This window comes from Microsporum canis, genomic scaffold (genome assembly GCF_000151145.1).
Source record: "Microsporum canis CBS 113480 supercont1.5 genomic scaffold, whole genome shotgun sequence".
Lineage (NCBI taxonomy): Eukaryota > Fungi > Ascomycota > Eurotiomycetes > Onygenales > Arthrodermataceae > Microsporum > Microsporum canis.
In genome coordinates, this window is record NW_003299165.1 from 687302 (window position 1) to 712571 (window position 25270).

General features: G+C 46.5%; 9 protein-coding genes across 9 annotated transcripts; 6 read left to right on the forward strand and 3 right to left on the reverse strand.

Annotated features, from left to right (window-relative positions):
• Positions 1–843: 843 nt before the first annotated feature.
• MCYG_05324 (glutamate synthase) lies at positions 844–7442 on the forward strand (the record flags this gene model as incomplete). The annotated part of the gene is made up of 5 exons (XM_002845409.1): positions 844–1013; positions 1072–1112; positions 1183–5316; positions 5362–7213; positions 7289–7442. 5 exons carry the CDS (start codon positions 844–846, stop codon positions 7440–7442), a joined length of 6351 nt encoding a protein of 2116 aa, XP_002845455.1.
• Positions 7443–8045: 603 nt separating this feature from the next.
• Positions 8046–8741, reverse strand: MCYG_05325 (conserved hypothetical protein; the record flags this gene model as incomplete). The annotated part of the gene is made up of 1 exon (XM_002845410.1): positions 8046–8741. One exon carries the CDS (start codon positions 8739–8741, stop codon positions 8046–8048), a length of 696 nt encoding a protein of 231 aa, XP_002845456.1.
• A 239-nt stretch (positions 8742–8980) lies between these two features.
• On the forward strand, positions 8981–11622 carry MCYG_05326 (conserved hypothetical protein; the record flags this gene model as incomplete). The annotated part of the gene is made up of 3 exons (XM_002845411.1): positions 8981–9158; positions 9233–10936; positions 11027–11622. The coding sequence occupies 3 exons, from the start codon at positions 8981–8983 to the stop codon at positions 11620–11622; spliced, it is 2478 nt and encodes an 825-aa protein (XP_002845457.1).
• A 368-nt stretch (positions 11623–11990) lies between these two features.
• On the reverse strand, positions 11991–13448 carry MCYG_05327 (conserved hypothetical protein; the record flags this gene model as incomplete). The annotated part of the gene is made up of 2 exons (XM_002845412.1): positions 11991–12549; positions 12616–13448. 2 exons carry the CDS (start codon positions 13446–13448, stop codon positions 11991–11993), a joined length of 1392 nt encoding a protein of 463 aa, XP_002845458.1.
• An 876-nt stretch (positions 13449–14324) lies between these two features.
• MCYG_05328 (conserved hypothetical protein) lies at positions 14325–16192 on the forward strand (the record flags this gene model as incomplete). The annotated part of the gene is made up of 2 exons (XM_002845413.1): positions 14325–14593; positions 14665–16192. The coding sequence occupies 2 exons, from the start codon at positions 14325–14327 to the stop codon at positions 16190–16192; spliced, it is 1797 nt and encodes a 598-aa protein (XP_002845459.1).
• Positions 16193–16448: 256 nt separating this feature from the next.
• MCYG_05329 (minichromosome loss protein 1) lies at positions 16449–19450 on the forward strand (the record flags this gene model as incomplete). The annotated part of the gene is made up of 8 exons (XM_002845414.1): positions 16449–16488; positions 16550–16707; positions 16787–16938; positions 17020–17957; positions 18010–18144; positions 18202–18333; positions 18393–18688; positions 18749–19450. 8 exons carry the CDS (start codon positions 16449–16451, stop codon positions 19448–19450), a joined length of 2553 nt encoding a protein of 850 aa, XP_002845460.1.
• A 255-nt stretch (positions 19451–19705) lies between these two features.
• On the forward strand, positions 19706–20931 carry MCYG_05330 (conserved hypothetical protein; the record flags this gene model as incomplete). The annotated part of the gene is made up of 2 exons (XM_002845415.1): positions 19706–20117; positions 20180–20931. The coding sequence occupies 2 exons, from the start codon at positions 19793–19795 to the stop codon at positions 20929–20931; spliced, it is 1077 nt and encodes a 358-aa protein (XP_002845461.1).
• A 508-nt stretch (positions 20932–21439) lies between these two features.
• MCYG_05331 (tetracycline resistance protein) lies at positions 21440–22894 on the reverse strand (the record flags this gene model as incomplete). The annotated part of the gene is made up of 2 exons (XM_002845416.1): positions 21440–22744; positions 22817–22894. The coding sequence occupies 2 exons, from the start codon at positions 22892–22894 to the stop codon at positions 21440–21442; spliced, it is 1383 nt and encodes a 460-aa protein (XP_002845462.1).
• A 393-nt stretch (positions 22895–23287) lies between these two features.
• On the forward strand, positions 23288–25163 carry MCYG_05332 (phosphotransferase family protein; the record flags this gene model as incomplete). Its single annotated transcript, XM_002845417.1, has 6 exons — positions 23288–23300; positions 23350–23401; positions 23462–23556; positions 23608–23763; positions 23827–24186; positions 24241–25163. 6 exons carry the CDS (start codon positions 23288–23290, stop codon positions 25161–25163), a joined length of 1599 nt encoding a protein of 532 aa, XP_002845463.1.
• Between the last annotated feature and the right edge of the window lie 107 nt (positions 25164–25270).

Sequence of the window (25270 nt, forward strand, 5' to 3'; positions counted from 1 at the left end):
GGTATAGGGCAGGGCCCACCGGGCCACACGGCTTCCACGGAGAAGCCAAGGCAGAAGAAACTGGGGAAGTCTCGCCTGTCCTTTTTTGGCCGTTGAGACAGCAAGTCACAACCGGACTATGGCGCATGGAATCAGCATGTAGTCTCCATGGCTTTGCATCCCCCTGTCCCTTGATATCTCGCCGCCCACAAGTTTCTCTCTCCTTGCTTTTGCATCTATAAAAACAAGAAGTTCGTTCCAGCTTGGTCGAAGCTTTTTAAGGTTAAAACTTTAGATAAGCAGTTCTGACCAATAGGAGAGCGTCGATTAGCACAAGTGCCCACTTTTTATCTTTCCCTCCTTCGTCACTTTTTCTTCCTCCGCCAAAAAACGACCTTGGACGGAAGAGAGCGCAAGGCCTTTGGTAGGATCTTCCTGCGCTGCGTTAGAAGGAGATCCCGCGGGTTGCCCCAGACCGTCCTTCCGAGGATGTCACCCAGAGCGCATTTGCCACGAGAAGCGCAGAAGTTCAATCCGTAGGCCCTCGCTCTCCCCCACGTCCGGTAGACACCCAGACGAGCAATGGAACCGAACGGCTCAACCGTAGACAATGGGCAACTTCCGAGGGTGTCCTGTACTGGCACTAGTTACTCATTAGCTTCATCCTGTCTCGTCCACACACACTCACCTTCTTCCTTCCACCCCTCCTTCTCTTCTTTTCATCTTCACTCACCCTGCACATTCATCGATCCTCCCTCCAGCTTTTGGTCTGATACAACAAACGCCATTGTTTTCAACTCACAACCGCACGCAATTGGGATAAAACAAGCGTGACCTCTCTCTGCCACTTCACCGGCAGGAAGAATGGGCCTCTTGGAGAAGCCGTATGATTTAATTATTGAAGAGGATATTCCCGACGAGTACTCCCCATATAAGGCTGAGAGCGGTTATGGCTGGGCGGAAGCCTTGCCTCAGAAGCAGGGCCTCTACGACCCGGAGCTCGAGAAGGATGCCTGTGGTGTAGGCTTCACTGCGTATGTCCCCTTCGGCCTCAGTTAAAAAGGAATGGATGCTCAATGACCATGTTTCTAGTCATATCAAAGGAAAGGCGAGCCATAAAATTGTCAGCGATGGTAAGTCTTACCGCACACTGGTGTTTGTCTTGCTAATTTTGAGAGTGAGTCTGACCCGAATCTGCTGCAGCACGAGGGTTACTTTGCAATATGACCCATCGAGGGGCGGTAGGCTCCGATGCCCGAGACGGTGATGGCGCCGGTGTCATGACCAGTATTCCCCATAAATTCTTTGTGAAACATTTTGCCAGAGATATCGATATTATTCTTCCGCCATTGGGACAATATGCGGTGGGGAATCTCTTTTTTAAGCCAGACCTTGTAGCTCTGAAGGAGTCCCAGGCTACATTTGAGAATCTTGCTAAAGAGCTGAACCTTCGAGTTCTTGGGTGGAGAGAAGTGCCACATGATTCAACCATACTTGGCCCTGCTGCTCTGTCTCGTGAACCATTCATTTACCAACCCATCGTTGTCCTTCATTACGCATATGGGGATGGTAATACTCCCCTTGAAACCCACGCTGACCTCTTCGATGAGCGGCTTTTTGAACGGCAGCTGTATTTATTGCGGAAACGAGCCACTCATATCCTTGGGCTTGCCAATTGGTTTTACCTTTGTTCCCTTAGTAATAAGAACATCGTATACAAGGGACAATTGGCCCCTGTTCAGGTTTATGAATATTATCACGATCTCGTTTCAGTGGATTATGAAGGTCACTTTGCGCTGGTTCACTCTCGATTCTCCACAAACACCTTCCCTTCGTGGGATCGTGCACAGCCTCTCCGATGGGCAGCTCACAACGGTGAAATAAACACCCTTCGTGGAAACAAGAATTGGATGAGGGCGAGAGAAGGTGTACTTAAATCAGAAATATTCGGAGAGGAGTTGGACCTCCTCTACCCCATTGTAGAAGATGGTGGCTCCGACTCTGCAGCGTTTGACAATGTGCTAGAGCTGCTGACGATTAACGGCGTGCTCTCACTCCCCGAAGCAGTCATGCTAATGATACCTGAAGCCTGGCAGGACAATCCCGCCATGGACACAACAAAGGCCGCCTTTTATGAATGGGCAGCCTGCCAGATGGAGCCTTGGGATGGTCCGGCCCTATTCACTTTCTCTGATGGTCGATACTGCGGCGCCAATTTGGATCGTAATGGTCTTAGGCCATGCAGATATTATATTACGGACGATGATAGAATCATCTGTGCATCCGAAGTTGGTGCTCTCTATATCGACCAGGAGCGTGTAATCGAAAAGGGTCGTTTGCAACCTGGGAAAATGCTTCTTGTCGATACTGTTGCTGGAAGGATTATCGATGATGCAGAATTAAAGCAAACTGTTGCAAGTCGCCAGCCATTCGCCGAATGGATTGAGAAACAGCTCCTCAGCCTGCCGAAAATCCACCAGAAATTCATCGACAACAAAACAATCGAGCTTTCACCTAAGTTAGATGGATTGACCGTGCAGCAAGATCCACGACTGAAGGCATTCGGGTATACTTTTGAACAAGTCAGCTTACTCCTAGGCCCAATGGCTGCGGACTCTAAAGAGGCACTTGGTTCAATGGGTAACGATGCTCCTCTTGCTTGCATTGCCCAGCAGCCGCGTCTCATGTACGAATACTTCCGCCAACTCTTTGCCCAAGTCACCAATCCCCCTATCGATCCTATCCGTGAGGCTATAGTCATGTCTTTGGAGTGTTATGTCGGCCCCCAAGGCAATCTGCTTGAGATCGATGAAGCACAGTGCCATCGTCTTCACCTCCCATCCCCTATTCTCTCGCTTAGTGAATTCGACGCTATAAAAAACATCACCTCCCTTCACAAAGACTGGCCTGTAAGAATCATTGATATCACCTTTGAGAAATCAAATGGAGTCCAGGGGTATCTTGACGCACTCGACGCTATATGTGAATCAGCTACTGCAGGCATCGAGAATGGTGATCGTGTTTTGATTTTGTCTGATCGAGCTACTTGCACTGACCGAGTTCCTGTATCTGCACTCTTGGCTACCGGCCTAGTCCACCACCACCTTGTTCGCAATAAATGGCGTTCATTAGCTGCCCTTGTAGTAGAAACTGCTGAAGCTCGCGAAGTTCATCATATGTGTGTTCTTGTTGGTTATGGTGCTGATGGAATCTGTCCGTACCTTGCATTAGAGTGCATACTTAAAATGAACCGCGATGGTCTAATCCGCAAGAAGCTTACAGATGACCAGGTTGTCAATAACTACAAACATTCTGTTGACGGAGGTATCCTGAAGGTAATGAGTAAAATGGGTATTTCCACATTGCAGAGTTATAAGGGAGCGCAGATTTTTGAGGCCCTTGGTATCGATGACAGTGTCATTGATAGATGTTTTGTTGGAACAGCGAGCAGGATTCGAGGAATGACGTTTGAAACAATTGCGCAGGATGCATTTGCTTTTCATGAAAAAGGATTCCCATCTCGACAAATTACCGAAATACCTGGCCTTCCTGAATCCGGAGAATACCACTGGCGAGACGGAGGAGAGCCACATATCAACGACCCAGTCAGCATTGCCAATATGCAAGATGCCGTCCGTACCAAAAACGACAAATCATATGAAGCATATGCTAAGGCAGAATATGAGCAGATCAAGAACTGCACATTGCGTGGAATGCTAGAGTTCGATTTTGAGCAACGGATGCCTGTCCCAATTGACCAGGTTGAGCCATGGACTGACATTGTCCGTCGTTTTGTCACCGGTGCCATGTCTTATGGATCTATCTCCTTTGAATCCCATTCCACCCTTGCTATTGCTATGAACAGGCTTGGTGGTAAATCTAATACTGGTGAAGGTGGTGAGGATGCCAATCGTAGCAAGATCAACGAGAACGGCGACACAATGAGATCTGCTATCAAACAGATTGCTTCTGGCCGATTTGGCGTCACTTCCAGCTATCTAGCTGATGCAGATGAACTGCAAATCAAGATGGCCCAAGGTGCTAAGCCTGGTGAAGGAGGTGAATTGCCTGGTCATAAAGTCACTGGGTCTATTGCACATACCCGACATTCTACCCCTGGTGTCGGTTTGATCTCTCCCCCACCACACCATGATATCTACTCTATTGAAGATCTTAAACAACTTATTTATGATCTCAAATGCTCTAATCCTCGTGCTCGTGTTTCTGTCAAGCTTGTTTCAGAGGTTGGTGTCGGTATTGTTGCATCCGGAGTTGCAAAGGCTAAAGCAGATCATATTCTTATTGCTGGCCACGACGGAGGTACAGGTGCTTCTCGATGGACTGGTATCAAATATGCTGGTTTGCCATGGGAGCTAGGTTTGGCTGAGACTCATCAGACTTTGGTCCTAAATGACCTACGTGGGCGTGTCATCGTTCAGACTGACGGGCAGCTCAGAACCGGTCGAGATATTGCTATTGCCTGTTTGCTAGGGGCCGAGGAATGGGGATTTGCAACTGCTCCATTGATCGCAATGGGATGCGTCATGATGAGAAAATGTCACTTGAATACTTGCCCTGTCGGAATAGCAACCCAGGACCCTGTCCTGCGGGAGAAATTCCAGGGCAGCCCTGAGCATGTTATCAACTTCTTCTACTACATTGCTAACGAGCTTCGTGCAATCATGGCTAAGCTCGGTTTCCGAAGTATTAACGAGATGGTTGGACGAGCCGAGCTTCTCAAGATCAGGGATGACCTAGCATCTACTCGCATGCAAAACATCGACCTTTCTCTTATACTAACTCCCGCGCACTCCCTCAGGCCCGGAGTGGCAACTTATAACGTGAGAAAACAGGATCATCGCCTTCATACTCGCCTAGATAACAAACTCATTGCAGAGGCGGAATTGGCTTTAGAAAAGGGGCTTCCCTGCAGAGTCGAGTGTGATATTGTTAACACAGACCGTGCTATGGGTGCCACGCTCTCCTATCAAATCAGTAAACGATATGGGGAAGCTGGACTACCTCAGGATACTATCCATGCCAACATCAGAGGATCCGCGGGGCAGTCTTTCGGAGCCTACCTGGCCCCTGGTGTCACGCTTGAACTTGAGGGTGATTCGAATGACTATGTTGGGAAGGGTTTATCTGGAGGTCGTCTCATCATTTACCCTCCTCGCGGTGCTGTATTCCAAGCGGAAAAAAATATCATTATCGGAAATGTCTGCTTGTATGGCGCCACTAGTGGAAACTGCTACTTCCGTGGTGTTGCTGCTGAACGGTTTGCTGTTCGTAACTCTGGTGCAACTGCTGTTGTTGAAGGAGTTGGCGATCATGGCTGTGAGTACATGACTGGCGGCCGTGTGTTAATTCTGGGCTCCACAGGGCGAAATTTCGCTGCCGGTATGTCTGGTGGTATTGCATATATTCTTGATACTGCTGGAGATTTTCATCGGAAAGTCAACATAGAGATGGTTGAGCTGTCTGGCGTTGAGGACCCCGCTGAAATTGCTTTCTTGCGTGGACTGATCGAAGACCATCACCATTACACTGGTTCTGAGATTGCAGCCAGGGTCTTGGTTGATTTCAACAAAGCCTTGTCGCATATTATAAAGGTTCTGCCAACAGATTATAAGCGAGTGCTCGAGGAGGAAGCAGCCAAAGTTGAGGCAGCTAAGAAATTAGAACTCACACAATCAAGCTCTCGTCAAAAACTTGTAGTAAAGCAAGATGAAACGGCAGACTATAAACATCGTGGCCAATCTCAACCCAAGGCTGATCTTCTGGACATTGAAGATAGTATTGGTGATGCCAAAACAGAGAAAAAGCGTACTGCTTTGATCTTAGACAAGACAAAGGGTTTCATGAAGTATGCCAGGCGTCATGAAAAGTATAGGAGCTCAAGGACTCGTACTCGTGATTGGCAAGAGCTATCACCACGACTTACAGAGGATGAGTTGAAATATCAATCTGCCAGATGCATGGACTGCGGTGTCCCATTCTGTCAGTCCGATACTGGCTGCCCAATTTCAAATGTCATTCCAAAGTGGAATGAGCTTGTATTCCAGAATCAATGGCAAGATGCACTCAACAGGCTACTCATGACAAACAATTTCCCAGAGTTTACCGGCCGTGTTTGCCCAGCTCCATGTGAAGGTGCCTGTGTTCTTGGAATTGTCGACGATCCAGTTGGCATCAAGTCGATCGAATGTGCTATTATTGACAGAGGATTTGAGATGGGCTGGATGGTCCCGAAACAGCCTCCCAGCCGGACTGGAAAATCTGTTGCAATCATTGGATCTGGTCCTGCTGGTTTGGCTGCTGCAGACCAGCTAAACCGCACTGGACACAGTGTGACGGTGTATGAACGTGCGGACCGTGTTGGAGGTTTGTTGATGTATGGAATCCCAAATATGAAGTTGGACAAGAAAGTTGTCCAGAGACGAGTAGATTTCATGGCAGCTGAAGGCATCAAATTTGTCACTGGCACAGTCGTTGGCCCAGACCAGGAAGTGTCTCTCCAATCCCTTCAAAAGGCGAATGATGCTGTGGTCATTGCTACAGGTGCTACCGTTGCGCGAGACCTGAAAATTCCAAATCGCAATCTGGGGGGAATCCATTTCGCCATGGAATTCCTGCACCGCAACACAAAGTCACTGCTCGACTCTGAGCTAAGCGATGGCGAGTATATCTCCGCAAAGGGCAAGGACGTCATCGTAATTGGTGGCGGCGATACTGGCAACGATTGTATTGGAACTTCAGTTCGTCACGGTGCGAAATCCGTTACCAACTTCGAGCTTCTACCTCAACCTCCACAGGAGCGTGCTCGCGACAACCCATGGCCCCAGTGGCCACGAATATACCGTATAGACTACGGGCACAGCGAAGTCAAGACACACATGGGCAAAGATCCACGAGAATTCTGTGTCATGTCGAAGGAGTTTGTTGGCGATGAAAAGGGCCATGTCAAAGGCATTAATATAGTCCGAGTAGAGTGGACAAAGAGTGCTTCGGGCGGATGGGATATGAAGACCATCGAGGGCAGTGAACAGTTCTTCCCTGCCGACCTTGTCCTCCTCTCAATGGGCTTCTTGGGCCCTGAGGACCGACTTCTAGGAGATAAGATCGAAAGAGATGCACGGAAGAATATCAAGACTCCTACTGGCCACTATTCAACCAATATTCCTGGAGTGTTTGCTGCTGGGGATTGTAGGCGTGGACAGTCTCTTATTGTCTGGTATGTAGACCATCTTCAAGCTGAACTCTCTGGCCTGAAAATGACTACCGTATTAACTCGTCTTTCTATTTCTAGGGGTATCAATGAAGGCCGACAAGCCGCTCGTGAAATCGACTCGTATCTCATGGGTAGCGCATCTTATCTTCCAGCAAGTGGAGGAATCGTTCGGCGTCCGGCAATAGAGGCTGTTCCCCCGAGCCAAATGGAGATACCGATAGTCGCGGCGTAAAAGTAGCAAGCCTCTGTCTGATATTTGCTATTCGTTTCAATTAATATTTATTGTGTCTTTGTATATCTTCTTGAACGAAGGTAAGCGGGTTTTGCCAACAGAAAAGCTGCATCATTCATGATTTGACCCTTTTTGTACCCTTATTTATACTGCTTTTAGCTGTGGCATTTCCGTTCTTTTCGACACTAATATGTATGATCATTTTTATATTTGCTCGTTGCTTTGGTTATGACGGCGGATTTTATCAGAGGGGAATTTGTTCATTGAATCCTGCCAATGTCTCGATTTTTGCTTTTTTTTTTTTTTTTTTTTTTTTTTTTTTGGCTGGTGATGCAGAGATGGAGCTTGACATGAATAAATTTGGTAGTTATACACTTCTTTGCTTATGGTTCGTAGTATATAGAACAAGAATTAATTATATACATATACCAACCGAAATGGTCTTAAAAGTCCTTTTCCGCCCAAACGCCGGGAGGAGAGATAGGAAAGGGTATTCTAACACTCTAATAATACATATAGAAAGACAATCAATGCATCCGTTACTTAATTGAACCCCCTTAATATGGCATAATATGTAATCCAACGCCGTTACATATCCCACCCTCAAGCTTTCATTGCATTTTCTCTATTCACTTCTGTGCCGTTTTCTTGCTTTTTTAACTGTTCCATCTCCCGCTCAAAAGCGAGATAGTCCCCTTGGAATGCTCCTATAACTGGCTCCTTTCTAAGTTCCCAGACGTCTTCACTACTGGGGCCAGTCTTGTACTTGATAGCTTTCCTCCTATATCTATCAGAAATGGCTTTCTCTCTTTCCTCGTCGGGGAGTGACTTCGAGCGCATACAGAACCAAAAGTCGGACCAATGCTCACTGCAGGACCGGAGTTCACCGTATCGATAGACGTTCACCCATTGGCCTCCAAAGGACTGGCAGAAATACGCGTAATCAAAAGCGGTGCGGCAAGACATGGTTTTCGGGTAGAGGGGTTCCGCCTGGAATTGTGTAGATGGAGATTCAAAGTCCATAGATTGTGAGAGCAATTGCTTGGAGGTTCGGGATTTAGAGGTGGATGGCGCATTTTGTTCAGTAGACGAGGAAGAGTTATCCAGCGACTTTAACAGCTCGTTCAGCTCAGCTTCTGCAAGCTCATCGCGGCCTAAAGGTTTCTGAGATCTCTGAGCTGTAGGGTTTTCTGTAGTATTTGGTGGGAATGGGTTTGAATTGCTTGCCGCCGGGGCTGATGGCTCCTTTTTCTGCGCCTGCTCGGCCGGGGCCGGACTGCTATTCCATAGCCAACCCATTGTGTGTATTTCGTAAACTGTTCACATCTTGAAATGAAAAAGCTGAAAAGTTCTAATAGACTCTATCACGTGATAGATCCACATCCCTTATTTCAACCAAGAATTCTCTACGTCATGTTATGGAATTGCTAAAGAACTTCAAGCAAGCCTGAGAAATGGCCGTTCCGAGGCCTGGTGCTTGATCTCATACTTTTGTTGAGCTTGCGAAGCTCTGAAAGGTACTTACACTCACTCACAATATGATTCCTGTAGTCTATGGCATTCGTCCTGGGCAAACAGTTTGGAGAAGCCAGCCCTTGAGTGTAGCTAGGAGGCGGTGCCAGATTTATAGGAACATATGTCAGGCTTCGGCAACAGAGCCACATAGAGCTGGGTATATAAAAAAAGCCCCGAATGAAGCCCTAATTTTCATCAGTAGTAAGTTAACTTGAAGGTATAGCATTATGAGAAATACTAATGCAATATCCTAGGCGTCCTTCCTGTTCATTTAGGCTGGCTATCTCGAATCCCATACATAAACCCTAACGCAATTGTCTTACAACGATTAGAAAAACTTGGAGTCGAAGGTGCTGAGCTTACGGGCTCCTCGACAGTCGTTGAGCAGGTGCTCCCTAATGAATTCCATTCAAGAATCACTCAAGTTATTCCACGTCTTACAGAAGGTGGCGCTTTTGTCAAGTTATCCCATGGCCCTGAAACTACAGACTCAGATATCATTAAAGCTGTAACCCGCCATTTGGAGGAGAATCCCGTAAAACCGTGGTTTAGTCTCTTCAACTCCGCCAGCGCTGCCCTTGTGCGAGGGCGCCCTTGGGTGGAGGACTTATCCTATCGGTTTCCGAGCTCAAGGGTTAAAATTGAATTCCTACCCGCATCTCAAGATGCACCCGCAGCAGAGCTTACTCAAGAGTCCCTTTACTCACTCACCAGGACGTATGGAAAATTGACCGACATCATTCCGCAGTCAGCGGAGTCAAAAGTTGTACCAAGATACGCTCTACTTGACTTTTCCAATCCGGTATCCGCTGTCATGGCAAAAAACTGCCTTCATGGGTTTAAGGTCCCTACAGAAGAAGGTGGAGGGAAAGCAGGAACGGTCCTACAATTTAGCTACGAAAGAAAAATAAAGACACATTGGATAAGGGACTGGATATTCAGTCATCCTCGAATTGTGCTTCCCATTCTTGTTGCGATTTTGGCCGCAGTCACTGTCGCTGTTTTTGACCCAATACGAACTTTTTTCATAAGGCTTAAAGTTTCTCCTCCGCTTCAGCTACAGGATAACAGGTTATGGATGTGGGTTCAAAGACAGGCTACAAAAGCTAACTCCTTACTCTCGCTCCATCGTGACCAATTTCATGAATCGAAAGGTCTTAATGAGATCTGGGAAGACAGGAAAGAGGATGCCCAGCAAATTCAGAACTGGCTTGTGGAAGGGAACGATACCTTTATTGTTGTGCATGGGCCACGAGGTTTAGGAAAGAAAGAGTTCGTTTTGGATGAAGCCCTCAAAAATTACAAGAACAAATTGGTAATTGATTGCAAACCCATCCAAGAGGCCCCGGGCGACAGCACCATGATAGCTGCCGCTGCCGCCGAGGTTGGCTACAGACCAGTATTTTCCTGGATGAATAGTATCAGCAGTGTGGTTGATGTTGCAACACAGAGCGCAATTGGTACCAAAGCCGGGCTTTCTGAAACTTTGGATAGTCAGCTTGGTAATATATTGCAAAGCACTGCCAAGGCACTGAAAAAGATTGCGTTGGATGGAAGGAGGAAAGGAGACAAGGACAGCCACTTGAATGATGATGAATGGCTGGAGGCAAACCCTGCTCGTCGGCCAGTAGTTGTTATCGACAACTTCCTCCATAAGAGCAAGGACAACCAGATGGTCTACGACAAACTTGCAGAATGGGCCGCAGCATTGATATATACCAACATTGCGCATGTTGTTTTCCTCACCTCGGACCTTTCTTATTCCAAAACTCTGAGCCAGGCTTTGCCAAATCAGGTATTCCATCAAGTATCGTTTACGGACTGCAAGCCTGAAGTGGCTAAACGATTCGTTTTAAGCCATGTGTCAGGTGACGACGATGCTAAAGGTGTGGATTATGCGGATGAAAGGTTTAATGAGGAACTTGGCGAATGTATCAAGAGGCTCGGGGGCCGCTTGACAGATCTGGAGTTTTTCGCACGTATGATAGCTAGAGGTCTGACTCCAAAGGGTAAGCTTCCCACTACTGCTTACTAACATCAAACTCGTTCTTAAATCTAACCTCCTGTAGATGCCGTTCAACAAATAGTACACCAGTCCGCTGCAGAAATCCTTAAAATATTCATCACGGAAGTTGATTCAGGCTCCCGAGGCTGGACTCCTGAACAAGCATGGTACCTGATAAAAAAACTAGGTCTTGGGGAGACTCAGACAGGAAAGTATCCCTGCCCTGATGCAGAAGATGAAGCCAGTGTCCGATACAGTGATATAATTCTCTCCGACCTTTTCAAGAAGGATGGTGAAAATACCCTTCGTGCTCTTGAAAAAGCAGAGCTCATCACCGTCATTTCAAAGAACGGGCGCCCTTCGATAATCAAACCTGGAAAACCTGTTCTCGCAGCTGCCTTCAACCAGCTGGTTGAGGATAATGTACTGAGGAGTAGGCTTGACCTGAGGATACTCAGCCAGATGATTGCAATGGAGAACCAGGCTATCAATAAGATTGAAGATGAACTCCGGGTCCTGGGCTCCTTTTCAAAAGAGCCTAGTGAAGCAAGAAGAAGGATCAAATGGCTCTTGACAAACTTGGCCCTGAGCCAGGCGAAGGTTGATCAATATGAGATGGAGAGTGCGCAGTTAAAGCTGGTTCTGAAAACTGAAGTTTAGAATAAGACGTGATGGGTTCTTTATTGCACATATTGTTAATCATATTTATTTAGTACTGAAGTTTATCGTGAGCATGTAATATAAGAGTAAGGCGAACATAGAGGGCTTTCCGTAATTATCATATATATATTCTCTAAGTTGCAATTATTATTGGCACCGTTTTAATGGAATTTTGGCATAAGAAATGCAATGGTATTAAAGTGCATAAGCATTCCTCTTGGAGAGGTGATATAGGATACTAGGGTATTACAGTATAGTTAGTTCCCCCAAAGGCCATGGTACATTAAGAAAACATTGAGAAGACATCTTGAAATGAGTTAAGAACAGTAAAAGTGGTATCAAAAAATAGCGTTAATTTTGGGGCCTGATTAAATAGCTTTAGGTCCACCGTTGGGGACTTCAGCTGTGCCAGCCGGCGATTCTCGTAATTCCGTTTGGTGAGGAATTGGAGAGCCACTTCCAGAAACCGGCGAGATTACCTGTCCAGATTGCTCGAATAACAGGTTGTTGTTGTTGTTGCTGCTACTGTGGGCAACTGTTGGAAGTGGTTGGTATGGGGCTGGGACTGGCAACGGCTCGTATTCTCTCTGTGGAGCTCCTGGCTGTTGCTCTGTCAGGTGGGAATGAGGTTGTTGTTCTTGCTGTCGGATATCTATGTTCTGCTCAGCTTGTTGATTTGTCTGCTGAGACAGAGGCTGTGGTCCCGTCTGTTGAGGGAGTGGTGGCATAACACCTGGAACTGGAGGCTGTTGTGCCATTTGAGGCTGCTCGGTGGGCAATGGATCAGTCGCAAGGGGAGGTGGTGTACCAAGCTGTGGAGGATAGCTTCTGCTAAATCCGTATTTTAACCAGAGAGTAAATTTCGCAGCGAAGGACATGGATTTCCAATTTCTTTCCAATTCTTCTTGCTCTTCTCTCGGTTTTGGCCTGTAACCCCGGTGCATACATATGATAAACAAACACGATAAAAACGGGCACAGACAAGCGAATGACCTTGGCAGCCCTCTGCTTGCCCCGCGGCCGCGCATAAGTCTTCTGAACCTAACAGTGCTCTCAATCAAACCCACGATGAAAAAGAAGCCGAACCAACAGAAGATGATAATAAGGGACAACGCCAAATATCCAGGCCAATAGGAGCGGTGGCACCCATAATACCCGTAACAAGAATTGCCATAGTAAGAACCAGAGCTAGATCCTGAACCAGAACTAGTCCCTGAACCGTATCCTGAGGAATATTTACAGTACCTGATCTCAAAAGGGGTATTCTCGGCTTCGACGCTGCTGTAAACCGCGGATGGAAGGTCCGTCGGGTTCAAAAGCGCCCCCGTATTTGTATACCGATATGTCGTAAGACGGTATTCCTCTGTTGACGTTGTTATTGATGTCTGGGTTGGGGTAATCTGGTTCCGGACATCAGTTGGGATTGTAACTTGTCCAGATGTGGTGATGGTACTCTCTCCAGATGTTACAGAGCATGATGACGGGTATGTATACGTGAGGGGAATGTAGTAGGTTTGGGATTCCGTGTAGAAGTCATAAGTTGAAGACGTCCCCTGGCCTGGTTCAAGGCCAATTGCTATGATGGTGACATCGTGATAGTTGGATGTGGTGAATGTTGTGGTGGCGCGAGGTGATGAAACTGTTGGTACAATGGCCGTTGTCTCGGTGTATTCTGAAGCTGGGTACGTTCCATAACGCCCTGTTTGTCCTGGGAAAGTGGTTACAGATGCTTCGAAATATTTGGTGACGGTCCAAGGAGGCGCAAAAGCCTGAGTGCTACCTAGCGCTTGGAGAAGCACGCAAAGGCGCAAAACTCGCGAGGCCATCATTGGCAAAATACTCTTTTTAGCAATGAGGCTCTTAACAAGAAGGGGAAGAAAGACGCTGCCGGGCGACAATGGTATGAAAGTAGGAAAAGAACCTCAGAGGGCGCCGCAACTGATAAAAAGGCCCTTTTCTATCTCTCTAGAGAGTGGGCACGCGCCCTCTGACACTTCGACCCGCAGAAAATCTCATCCTGTAAGGGGCCCTTGGGCATATTTTCTTTCATATATTCTGTACTCGGTGCCCCGTTATGTAAAAATACCACCCCTCCATCTGGAGTACCACAACCTAGACAAGGTCTAGCCAAGTGTAACTAGGATCTTTGAAGGCGCATCCTCCGACTGCTATTCTCGATCCAGCCTAGTCTGGGGCATGGAATATTTGGCAAAGGCCAACCACGGGCGTAGCCGACGCCCCTCAGGCCTCTGACAGTTCATCTTTCCTGGCTAAACGTTGAAGGGCAAGCTTTATGAAGCGAAGATGAGGCTCCAATTTATGAGAGTGTGAGACATTGCGGTGGAGTCTCCAACGCCGTGATTCGCTAGTTTGGCCTATTTCCAACTGGACTACTCCGTACTGCATGCAAACAGTTGGAATGTCACCAAGGAATCTCCAAGGGATGTCTTTTTTTCTTTTTCCCTTTCTTTGCCCCTGGTGCTGTTCGGCATCTCGGGGATGCTGGATTCAGGGGCGATTTTATCTTTTCTATATCACGGGGCAGCTATAAATAAAATGTAGGGCTTCCCCTGACACGTGGTAGTATTATGTCATCCAAGGATCAACATCATGTGACATGCTTAATTCGAGCTTCGAGTTTAATTTCCGCGACGTGCAACTTCTCCTTGCTCTGCAAGTATATCAGTGGAGGAGAAGAATAAATGGACAACGATACACCGTCGGTACCACAGCTTGCTATAGAGGCACTGCGGCAGCTGTTCGCTCACCTGAGCGGTTGGGGAGTGGCCATAGTGTTTGTTTTGATATGTCTTTTCACCCGAATCTCGACCCAGATCACCAGTTTATCCGGACTCAGAACACAATATCCCGATGGGTCAATAACTCCAAACAAGGTTCCTTACTGGCTCCCTTATATTGGCCATTGGCTCTCTCTAGGATTCTTCCGGGGAAGGCTGCTTTTCAATGCTCGGTTGGTTTAAACTTTGTCTTTTATTGGAAGACCTTCTTTACTGTAAAGGCATCTATTAACCTATTTCACAGGCTACCTGAGCGCGGCGCTGCATTCAGTTTCTACTGTTGGGGTAGGAGACATGTTGTCCTTACAACCCCTTCCATGGTCAAAAGCTTGTTTATGCAACGGCAGTCCACGTCAGCAGAGCCGTGTATCAATTACTTGATGGACAATGCTTTTGGATCCAGTAGTCGTGCAAGAAAACCCGGACGTGAAGGTACTTATCACGGCGAAGCAGCGGAATGGACAAAGCTTCTAACCGAGGAGCCGTACCTGAACGACTTGTCTTCTTCACTGGTGAAGGAAGTTGAACGAATTATCCCTTCTCTTGTCTCCTTCACATCCAGTGTGGTAGACCAGTACCAATGGGAACGAATAAGCGGCGTGACTCTCAGAAATGAAGAAAATGGAGAGAGAGCATGCATAGCTAATCTGTACTCTTTGATTGGAGGCTTTGTTGGATCAATCTCCATCAATCTTTTGATGGGAAAGTCTCTGCTTGATGTCTACCCTAACATTTTGACCGATGTTTCCATATTTAATGGCAAATTCAATGCCATGTTGCTTGGAATCCAGCGGTGGATTCCATTTCCTGGTCTTGTCAATGCATACCTCGCTCGCCGCCGCCTTCTAGTAGGCCTCACAGTACATAATGCGATTTTTAGCCAGCTAGAAAACGGACAGGAACCCGAGGCTGTTTGGCGAGATCTTGATGATGTTTCCGCGGCGGTTCAGGCTCGAATGCGAACACGAATCAAGAATGGTTACTCCGTCGAATATGCTGCGTCAGAAGACCTATCGTTGCTCTGGGCGGTTACAGTCAGAGCAAACGCCTTGATATTCTGGAATCTGGTACATATACTGGCTGATTCTAAGCTACATGCCGAAGTGTTGAGTGAAATTGCTCCCTATGCCAAGCTTATACGCTCGGATCCAACAGGGTTTGGTATACCGGAACCACCACGAGTGTCTTTGGATATTGATAAGCTCATTGAATCATGTCCTTTACTCCTGGCTACCCAGAGAGAAACCAATCGACTCTACTCGTCCTCATTTACCTATCGAAAGGTCACCTCCGATATCAACCTTACCGAATCTGATGGCGATGCATATCTTGCATCTCGAAAACCCCAGACCTATCGTCTATCTGAGGGTGATTTTATTGTTATACCTCACTCATTGCGAAATAGAGACCCGCTTTACTATAAATCACCTGACAAGTTCGACCCACGACGACACCTTGCCAGGTTTGCACCGGATGAAGCTAATGATGAGGAACCAGTAAATGATACATCGCCATTGGAACCACACGAGGAAAAGAAAGGTTCGGAAAATGCACCAGATGAAGAACAAAGTTATTCAGTCGGGTGGGACGATCCAGTTTCCATCTGCTGGAAGTTAGAACAGAAGAAGGTAGTTGGCATTTTGGCTGCCATTTTGGTAACGTGGGAAATTGAACCTACGAAGGAAAAAGACTGGAAATTGCCCAGTCGGAGGAGTGGAAGCTTAGTGGACGAGCCAAAAGACATACAAGTCACGCTAAAGATGAGAACTTAGCGGCTAGAATGTGTACATCTTTCTTTTAATGTAATAATACCTTCCTCTCACTTCGCACTTAACTCCGATTATCTTATCTTATACCCGAGTAACTTTAATGACTGATGACTAAGAATCACGACCGCGACGCGCTTCCATATATTGAATCCCACTGGAGACAAAACGACTTTCGCATTAATGAACAGCTCCCTCCCAAACTTCACAGATTGTTTTTATTTTGATAGCACTGAGCTGTATTCTCCTGATAGAAGCAACTATGGCTCCAGATAGCAACAATTTGAGAGGCAGACCAGCTCGTATGTACTTTTATTGCTCCCCCCATCTTCTTACGCAAATACTTACGGACGTGAATTCCAGATACCCCTGGCACCACAGTCCTAACATATACACCCAATGGTCGACAGGTAATCACTGGCGGATCTAACTCTGCAATTCGAATATTTTCAGTTGGAGAGCATGGCGAACCAAAGACAATCGATGAGGGGGTGGAAAGTCATCTTGCAATTGCAGCAACTGTATGTAGCTTCAGATGCATTTATCCCCTCTATATGAATAATTCTACCATAGCCTGAGCCCGTCTAACGAACTAGATAGAATGACTCTCTAATTCTGGGCTCTGAGGATGGCACCGTATGGCTCTATGACCTGCGAAGAGGCACAATTGATAAGCCTTTGGTTCGGTGCACCTTACCAATCCGTGACTTGGCGATCTCTAAAGACGAGGAATGGGTCGCTGTTGCTAGCGAGTAAGTTTAGATGACCATGGCTTTTGTGTAGTAGCTCATGAGAAATTTGGAGCCTTATTAACTTTCGACCTTTCTACATAGCGAACTCACTGTCAAGATCGTGAGCGTTAACGATATCACGGAAGTCAAATATTTACGGGATCAGACAAAGGGAGTTAAACATGTAACATTTGACCCAAGTGGACGCTTCGTCACAGTTTCCTGTGCCGACGGCATAATATATATCTATTCATTCACAGAGACAGAGCCTACCCTGCTACATAAACTTGATGGAGTGATTCAACGCCTAGAAACGGACCATGAAGCAACATCAAGCGCAGTGTGGCATCCAGATGGAACTGCATTCGCTGCAGTAGAGGCCACACGAGATATCACTGTAATATCAAGTAGGGATTGGACGAAACAAAAAAAATTCTCCGGTGGACATAACGGGGATATCACCTGTCTCGCTTGGTCTCCCAATGGAGCATTGCTTGCAAGTGCTGGGGCCGACCGGAAGATCCTCCTCTGGGAAACTAGGACCCAGAGAGTTATTAAATCCTATGATATCCCGAATGTTATCAATTTCCGTTGGCATCCTACTCAGAACGCTGTTGCATTTACTACCTCGGACGGTGAATTGTTTATTTACGATGATTTCGTACCATCAGACCATTATTCGCTTCTATCAAAAACTCTGGAGGTGGCGCCATTACTCTCGATTGGTTCACATGAAGGAATTACAATCTCCCACAGACTGCAAAAAAACGATATCAGTCATAACGCTGGAAGCAGACAGAGGGAAGACAGCCCCGACTCTCTCGACGATATACTAGGGCCAGCCGATGATTTCGTCGAAGATGACGATGGTGCTGGCTATACCGAAAACATCAATGGACATGGAAAGAGAACCAATACGCATATGGATGATTTGTTAGGTCATGACATCAAACGGAGGTCAGCAGCTCCTTGGAAGACCATTGCTCACGAGCCTTTTCAACCCGGCAGCACGCCCTGGAGAGGGAACAGAAGATATCTTGGTATGTCCCCAGATGCCTATTTCTACCTAGCTATTGTTGACGGGTGGTACAGCTTTGAACCTCGTTGGATTTGTATGGACTGTTGACCAAGACACACACAATACTGTAACCGTTGAGTTCTATGATCGAGAACGATACCGTGACTTCCATTTTACAGATCCGTATCTTTATGACAAGGCTTGTTTAAGTCTGGACCCCCTTTCATCTTCAAAATTATGAATAATGGTCTAACAAGCTATTGTAGACGAAAAGGGCACTTTGTTCTCATGCCAACCCACATCCAGCAGCCCAGCAACAGTGTTTTACCGGCCACATGAAACTTGGACAACAAGAGCGGACTGGCGAACAGAACTCCCGCAAGGCGAGAAGATTACAGGTATATTTCCTTTTTATTGCTTGATTTATGTCATTGGGTGTTACTAACAGTACATGAAGCTATTGCATTAAGCAATTCTTATATTACAGTATGCACGTCCACGGACTATGTTCGAATTTACACTCTTTTCGGAACTCCGTATCGGGTATTTCGACAAAAGAGTCGGACGGTAACTTGCGCTGCATGGCGCGACTACATTATGACCATCGGTAATGGCCCGTCTGGCAGTGACGGAGTCGCGCAATTGAAGTACTCCATTGAGAATGTTCGACGCGACGAGATTTGTCAGAATGAAGACACTGTTGCATTAGCAGGGGGCACATGGCTGCAAAGTGTGTTTTTCTCGGACAAGGGCGTATGTACAACCTCCCTGAGTACCCTGTCAAGTCATTGCTCACTAACATGAGTGAACCAGGACCCCTGCATATATGACAGCTCAGGGGTTCTCCTTGTTTTACAACATTGGCGCAAACCAGGGCAAGCACGTTGGGTCCCACTCCTTGATACCAAGTTGCTTGAGCGTGTTGCCAGTGGCAGAAAGGAAGAAACCTATTGGCCCGTTGCTGTTGCACAGGACGTATTCCACTGCATAATCCTCAAGGGTGGAGATAAGTACCCCTACTTCCCCCGACCGTTGCTCACTGAGTTCGACTTTCAAATGCCCGTATCTTCAATTGATCCGAAGGACAAGGGCAATAAAGACGGAGACACAGAAATGGACGATGCTGAAGAGATTGCCAGGAATAAAAACAGGAAACTGCAGGAGTCTCTTGTCAGAACCAATTTGGACTATACTCTCTTGGAGGACTGTATCGAAGCCTCCGAAATTGGCGCAGCTGGAGACACAGAGCTGAGGAGGAAGGCTCTTGATATTGACAAGATTCTCCTGCAGCTGCTTGATATCGAGTGCCGTGAAGGCGAAGAAAGGGGTATGAAAGCCTTAGAGCTTGTCACGATGTTCCGAGATCGCTCTGGAGGGGTGTTAAATGCTGCTAGCAAGGTTGCACAGCGTTACCGGAGGTCTATCCTCGATGACAAGATCAGGGCGATAGCAGAAAGAAGGCTGATGGGCGAAGATGATGACGATGACATCACCGGAGATAATGACGATATATAAGCTGGCCTTAGTTCACGATCTATGAGTTGCTAGATGCATTATATTGCTACTTATCAAAAGAGAATAGAAGCAAGTCTTTCATTCTGTTTTCTATCTTATCAAAATATTGAATATATGCCTCCCAAGAATCTTTTTGCTATGTAAAGACGCGTTAGTCCGAACCAATCACAGTCTTCCCTTATTTATCAAGATAGCTCCAACTTTTTTCTAACACTGCTGAATATTCAGATATTACCTTCACCATCTTTCTACAAGAATACACATATTAGTCTATACTAAAATATCCATCTAAGCTGGCTGCTTCTCGGGAATACATGGAATGTATGCCACCCCTTGCCGATAATGGCTAAGCATCTCACGCATCAAATCGCCTTTCCGCCGTCTCTCAAGCCAAAGACCTCCCAGGTCGGCAGATATATCACCAGAGTCTCGTCGCAAGCCGGATCTTCCGTTCAAACAGCGCAAAGGACTTCTCGCCGGAGCCATGAACCGCTATCGCATAATCGTTCACTAGCGCAACTTTCTCCCATACAGCCCGATGGGCCATGGCTCACGGCCGTCTCCCCCACATACTTCTCGCAAGCAAACCAGACCGCTCACTATGGCGGGCCACATGAGGACGGAGACCATAGACCACCGGATGAAAGAATAGTTAAACTGGGAAAGAGTATGTTTTGGGGACCAGGATCACTGAAAGCGGAATCTCGAATGCTAACGGTATGGGAACAGCCCTTCGTACCCTATCCAAGCAACTACCCACAATCCTCGTCAACGCACTACCTCAAGAGATACTTTCACCAAGCATATCACTCCATTTATTCCCGTCTACACATCCGCATCTTCCCACAGTAAAAGGAAGGGTTCCTTATCGAGCTGCTTTATGGACTGCACCTGTGGCATGGGGCAGCGTTCCTATCATTGGGAACGTCAATCTACGAATAGTGAGCGAGAGGGTAGTACCAACTGGCGTTGCCAGTGGTAATGGCTTGAGCGAGAATCCTGGAGGTGAAAAACTTGTCGTTCGTTGGGTCACTGAGGGTGCCGGTCGCCCGGCTTCTAAAGTTGGCCGTGGCTCAGAGACAGATGACTATATCACACCTGACCGAGCCCAGCGGGCACAAAACACAAACACAGAGAGCTCAGGGGCTTCATCTTCCTCAAATGGGATAAACAGAGGGCTTAGTGTGTTGCTAGGCGGAGAAATGCCGATCTTCAAACTTGGGAAGGAAGAGCAGTTTACTGGTTTATTTATTTTCACATTTGACGAAGAAGGTCGAATAGCTACGCATACGATTGAACATGCTGATGAAGGCAACGGGTGGGATCGAACAGCTAAGGTGGTTACCCTGACAGACTGGCTTTTGGGCAAGGCAAAAGGAAGTGCATCCAGAGAAATTGTTCCTCCCCAGCCTGCGTTTGTGTCAGGGGGAGTTAGAGACATCCGCCGACCACGGTATCGCTTTGGCCCTTTCGAAATATGATACCAGCAATGGATAAACTATGTCATGAGAGTTCCTTGTCGGTTCGATGCTCTTTTCCTTGGATATGGCTCTTCACTTATCCTGAACTCTACATTGTGTGAGGAGTTAATGGTTTTTACAGAGATTATGCCCGGGATGTGATGGTGGAAGCTTGATTTGGGTATATGATGGCCGCCAGCGTTCTATGATTTAATGATACCTATGTTTCTGCTTCTGGCCATTGATAGCATCTTGTTCCCATACCATTTTATTTCTTTTCTTTGATTTCTTAGCGACGGATCTTTGGGCATTTATTTCTTCTTCACTTCTGTATATTACACAGCCCAATCTTTAATCAATCTGGCCAGGATTAGAATAAATAATGGAAATCTCAGCTCACTCTGACATAACTGATATTCCATGAAATCTCTTGGAACTATGTACTAATAGCATAAACCAGAACCTATATGCATTCGACCTAGAAAAAACTACCTTGTTGGATTATCCTTAATGCTCCATTTTTGACCCGTTACTTTCGTTTAGCCAGGATGGGTGACCTCAATAGCCCAAATACAATTCCGCAAACGCCCGCCATAGCTACAGCACCGGTCTTATATGCAACCTCCCTACCTCCCCACCAGAACAAAGAACAGAATAGGACTGGACCGGCAGCTCGGCCCGCTTGACCCCAACTTCGCAGACGACCTAGGGAAGCACCACGTTCGTCTTCACGGGCTTCCAAACTACCCAGGCTGTTGAGGCCAGTCACCACGGTTGCACTAGTGACAGCAAGTAAACAGCCAGCAGTATACAAGCCCGAGATTGTGGTGATATGAGCAAGTAAAGTAAAGGACATTGCGCATGCGACGACACCGATACGGATAGCGAGCAGTGGTGGAAGTTGGCGTGTCACCCCGCCCTGTAGAACTGATGCCAACAAGCCCATTACCGATAGCAGGCGACCATTTAAGGCGGAAGGGCTTGCTTCACCGGCATTTGCTACCAGCGAAGACTCGTAGAGATTGGCCGTGATAAACGGAAGAGAAAACTCTAGCCCAGAAAAAGGGAGGAGAAATAAAAAGTGTGTGATGTTCAGCAAGAAAGGGTTGTTGGTGTATCCCTCGGATACTTTCCTAGGCGAGTCCTCTGTGCCTATCTTGCTGTCATCCTTCTTCTCACTGGTATTATCAGAGGTAGCAGGTTTGTAATTACCGGATGTCAGCCTCGGATGGGTTTCTGGCAGGCAGAAGAAGATGTAAATCGTCTCTGTGATGATCAAGAACAAAGAACATCCGGCAGCCGTGGCAAACGGGTTAGCTGCAAAGGTAGTGATGTTGCTCAATGCTGCACCGATTGCAGGGCCAATGGTAAATGCAACACTAAAACAAGCCCCAACTAACGCCATCGTCGAGCCTCGCTGGCTAGGGTCACTTATATCCGCCGCAATAGCATTCGCAATTTGTACATTTCCTTCACTGAGCCCTCCCACTATTCTGCTTCCCAGGAACGTTCGGAAGTCCGTGGCAGCAACCCACAATGCGACGCTGGCTATGTTCCCTACCATGGACCAGAGGAGTGCAGTCCGACGGCCATACTTATCGGATATAGAACCAATTATGGGGGCTGCAATAGCCTGGAGAAGCGAAAAGAGAGATCCCAACGCACCCCCAAGAAGCACGACATCATATTTCGGGTCTATCGGCTTGGAGAACGAGTTTTTGTAGGCGTTCAGGTAGTGGAGAATACGATTCAGGAGAGATGTTGGAGAAGGATCCTTTTCAAGATAGAATCTTATAAGTGACGGGAATAGCGGAAGGATGAAGGTAAACGATATCTATGAAAAGTTGTAAATCGCTATATGTTATCAACCTTTAGGCTGGACGAGGCTTTGCGCGCGCGTACTTACGAGGTCAAGTAGGAGTGAGATGAAAAGAGTCTTAAGGATCTTCCGTCTCTGCTGCACGTTTGATACGTTATCAGCCATTTCCACAGTTGCGCCTCAGTTATATACCGTCAGCTTTGCATCTCCTATCAAGATATCGATATCAGTCTCATCAAGTAAATACTATGTAGCAGTTAATGTGTACGGAGTAGTTAACCACAAGTTAGGTTTGGCCGACCTCTAAATTAGCTATTGAGCCAAGACGCTTCTATAAATAGACAACCAAATATCCTACGTTAAATCAACCAACAAGTTTCGTGTCTTATACTTGGATGTACAAATATATGTTAATGATACCGATTATTATGATATTCCAGTCAATGTGCAGAAACCGCATTTCCAATATACCCATTCATCAAATTGGCAGACAATCTCATCGAGTAACCACATGCTCTCAAGATATATCTTCACTTTTTCTATGCTTACTGAAAAATGATGGAGCTGGTGAGTATTTCAATGTCTGGCCCTACCATGAAGATAGAGCTGAGTGTATAAAGTAATTGCGGCCAAGGAAGAGGACTTTTATCGATATACCACGAAGCGATGGTTGTATGTCCAGATTGTTGATTATATCTTAATCTTTTGACTTTTCATTTGACCAAAACGCAGATCAAATGATGCCGAAGAAGTCGCGCGGAGGTATCGACAATTTAACCTGCAGGAGCTTATCCGAGTTGCCTTGCCGTGTTCCAACGCAAAGACCTGTAATTTTACCATATTTAATGATCCCATCAACTAACTGACGCCGGTTATAGGCACCCGTGTCATGAAATACCGAGAAGGCCAATATAATAAAACTTTTCTTCTTACATTTGACAACGGCTACGAAGCAGTTGCAAAGATACCAAATCCTAATGCAGGGCCAAAGTTGTTTACAATCGCAAGTGAAGTTGCAACTATGGATTACGTAGGTATCATTTGAGCTACAGATCTTTGGGGTTGGGGCTGATGTTGATAGTCTCGGGAGATTATAGGTTTACCTGCCCCGCGGGTGTTAACCTGGAACTGCGACTCTTCGAATCCTGTGGAAAGTGAATACATCATCATGGAAAAGGCAAAGGGAAATGCTCTTAGCGAAATATGGTACCAACTCCCTCGGCCCAAGAAGTTCGAATATATAAAGCAGGTCGTGCAAATAGAATCGAAGTTATTGTCAGTTACCTTTCCCGAATACGGATGCATATACTATAAGAAAGATCTGCCGTTAAAGCATCAGCACAAGCATCAGACAACTCTCCAAGGAGATTCGATGAACAAATTTTGCATCGGGCCGGTCGTAGACCCGGAGCTTTGGTCTGGAGAACGCTCCAACTTAGAGCTGTCTCGGGGTCCCTGTAAGATAGCGGGCCCTCTCACTTCATGGTCATGTCCTAATTAATTGATCACAGGGCGTCGTCTATCTGATTATGCAATGAGCATTGGTACAAATGAGAGAGAATGGGCTTCACGATATGCGCGGCCACGGATAAATTACTTTCGAAGCAACACAAACAAAGAGTCCCCACATGGATATATCGATCTTATTGACAAATATCTGGCGGTTGCCCCTTTTATCACACAGAATAAACCCGATATTGGCAAACTCTTACAGTCCATATTATGGCACCATGATCTCCATCTTAACAATATCTACATTGATTCAAATTCTGAAGAAATTACTAGCATCATTGATTGGCAAGGCACAAAGGTTGCTCCTTTTGTATTACAAGCCAGGATACCTCGAATGGTCCGACATGTGAGCCCAGTTCCACTTGGGGTGATCATGCCACGGAAGCCTGACGGTTATGAGACTTTATCCAAGACAGAAAAACTCCGCGCTGATATACTATACGAGAGCGCTTTGTGCCATAAAGTTTATGAGGTTTTCTCTCTCAAGCATAATCCACAGCACCATGTTGCTCTTTGTCATAATGATACCTGGAAATCGCCCTACATTCAACCGATCAAATCAGTCACTGAAGCTTGGTCAAAGAGAGAAGTTTTCACTCTCCGCTCATCATTGATGAGCTTGGTAGATCACTGGTATGAGCTATTTCCTGAAAGCACATGTCCTATCTCCTTTACCGATGAAGATAAAAAATCGCACAATGAAGAAATGGAGAACCGTGACTATCTCGATCAGCTTATGGAAGAATATCAAAATGCGGGTATCTTGCCTGCTGATGGTGTTGTTGATCCGGACGATTATGATATTTTACGAGAGTCAAGTTTCTTACAGAAAGAAAACCTTTTGTCCCTCGCGGAGGATGATGAGCAGAGAGAGTGGTTAAACAAAATATGGCCCTACCAGGACCGTCCGGTAGATGCATAGCTCATCATTGACTTTGTGTTGTATAGTAATCCATCCCAGCCCCTATTGCTCTTTATTATACCCCATGTTCCAGCACGGATCCAAGCCAATACCGGTGCTACAGCTAC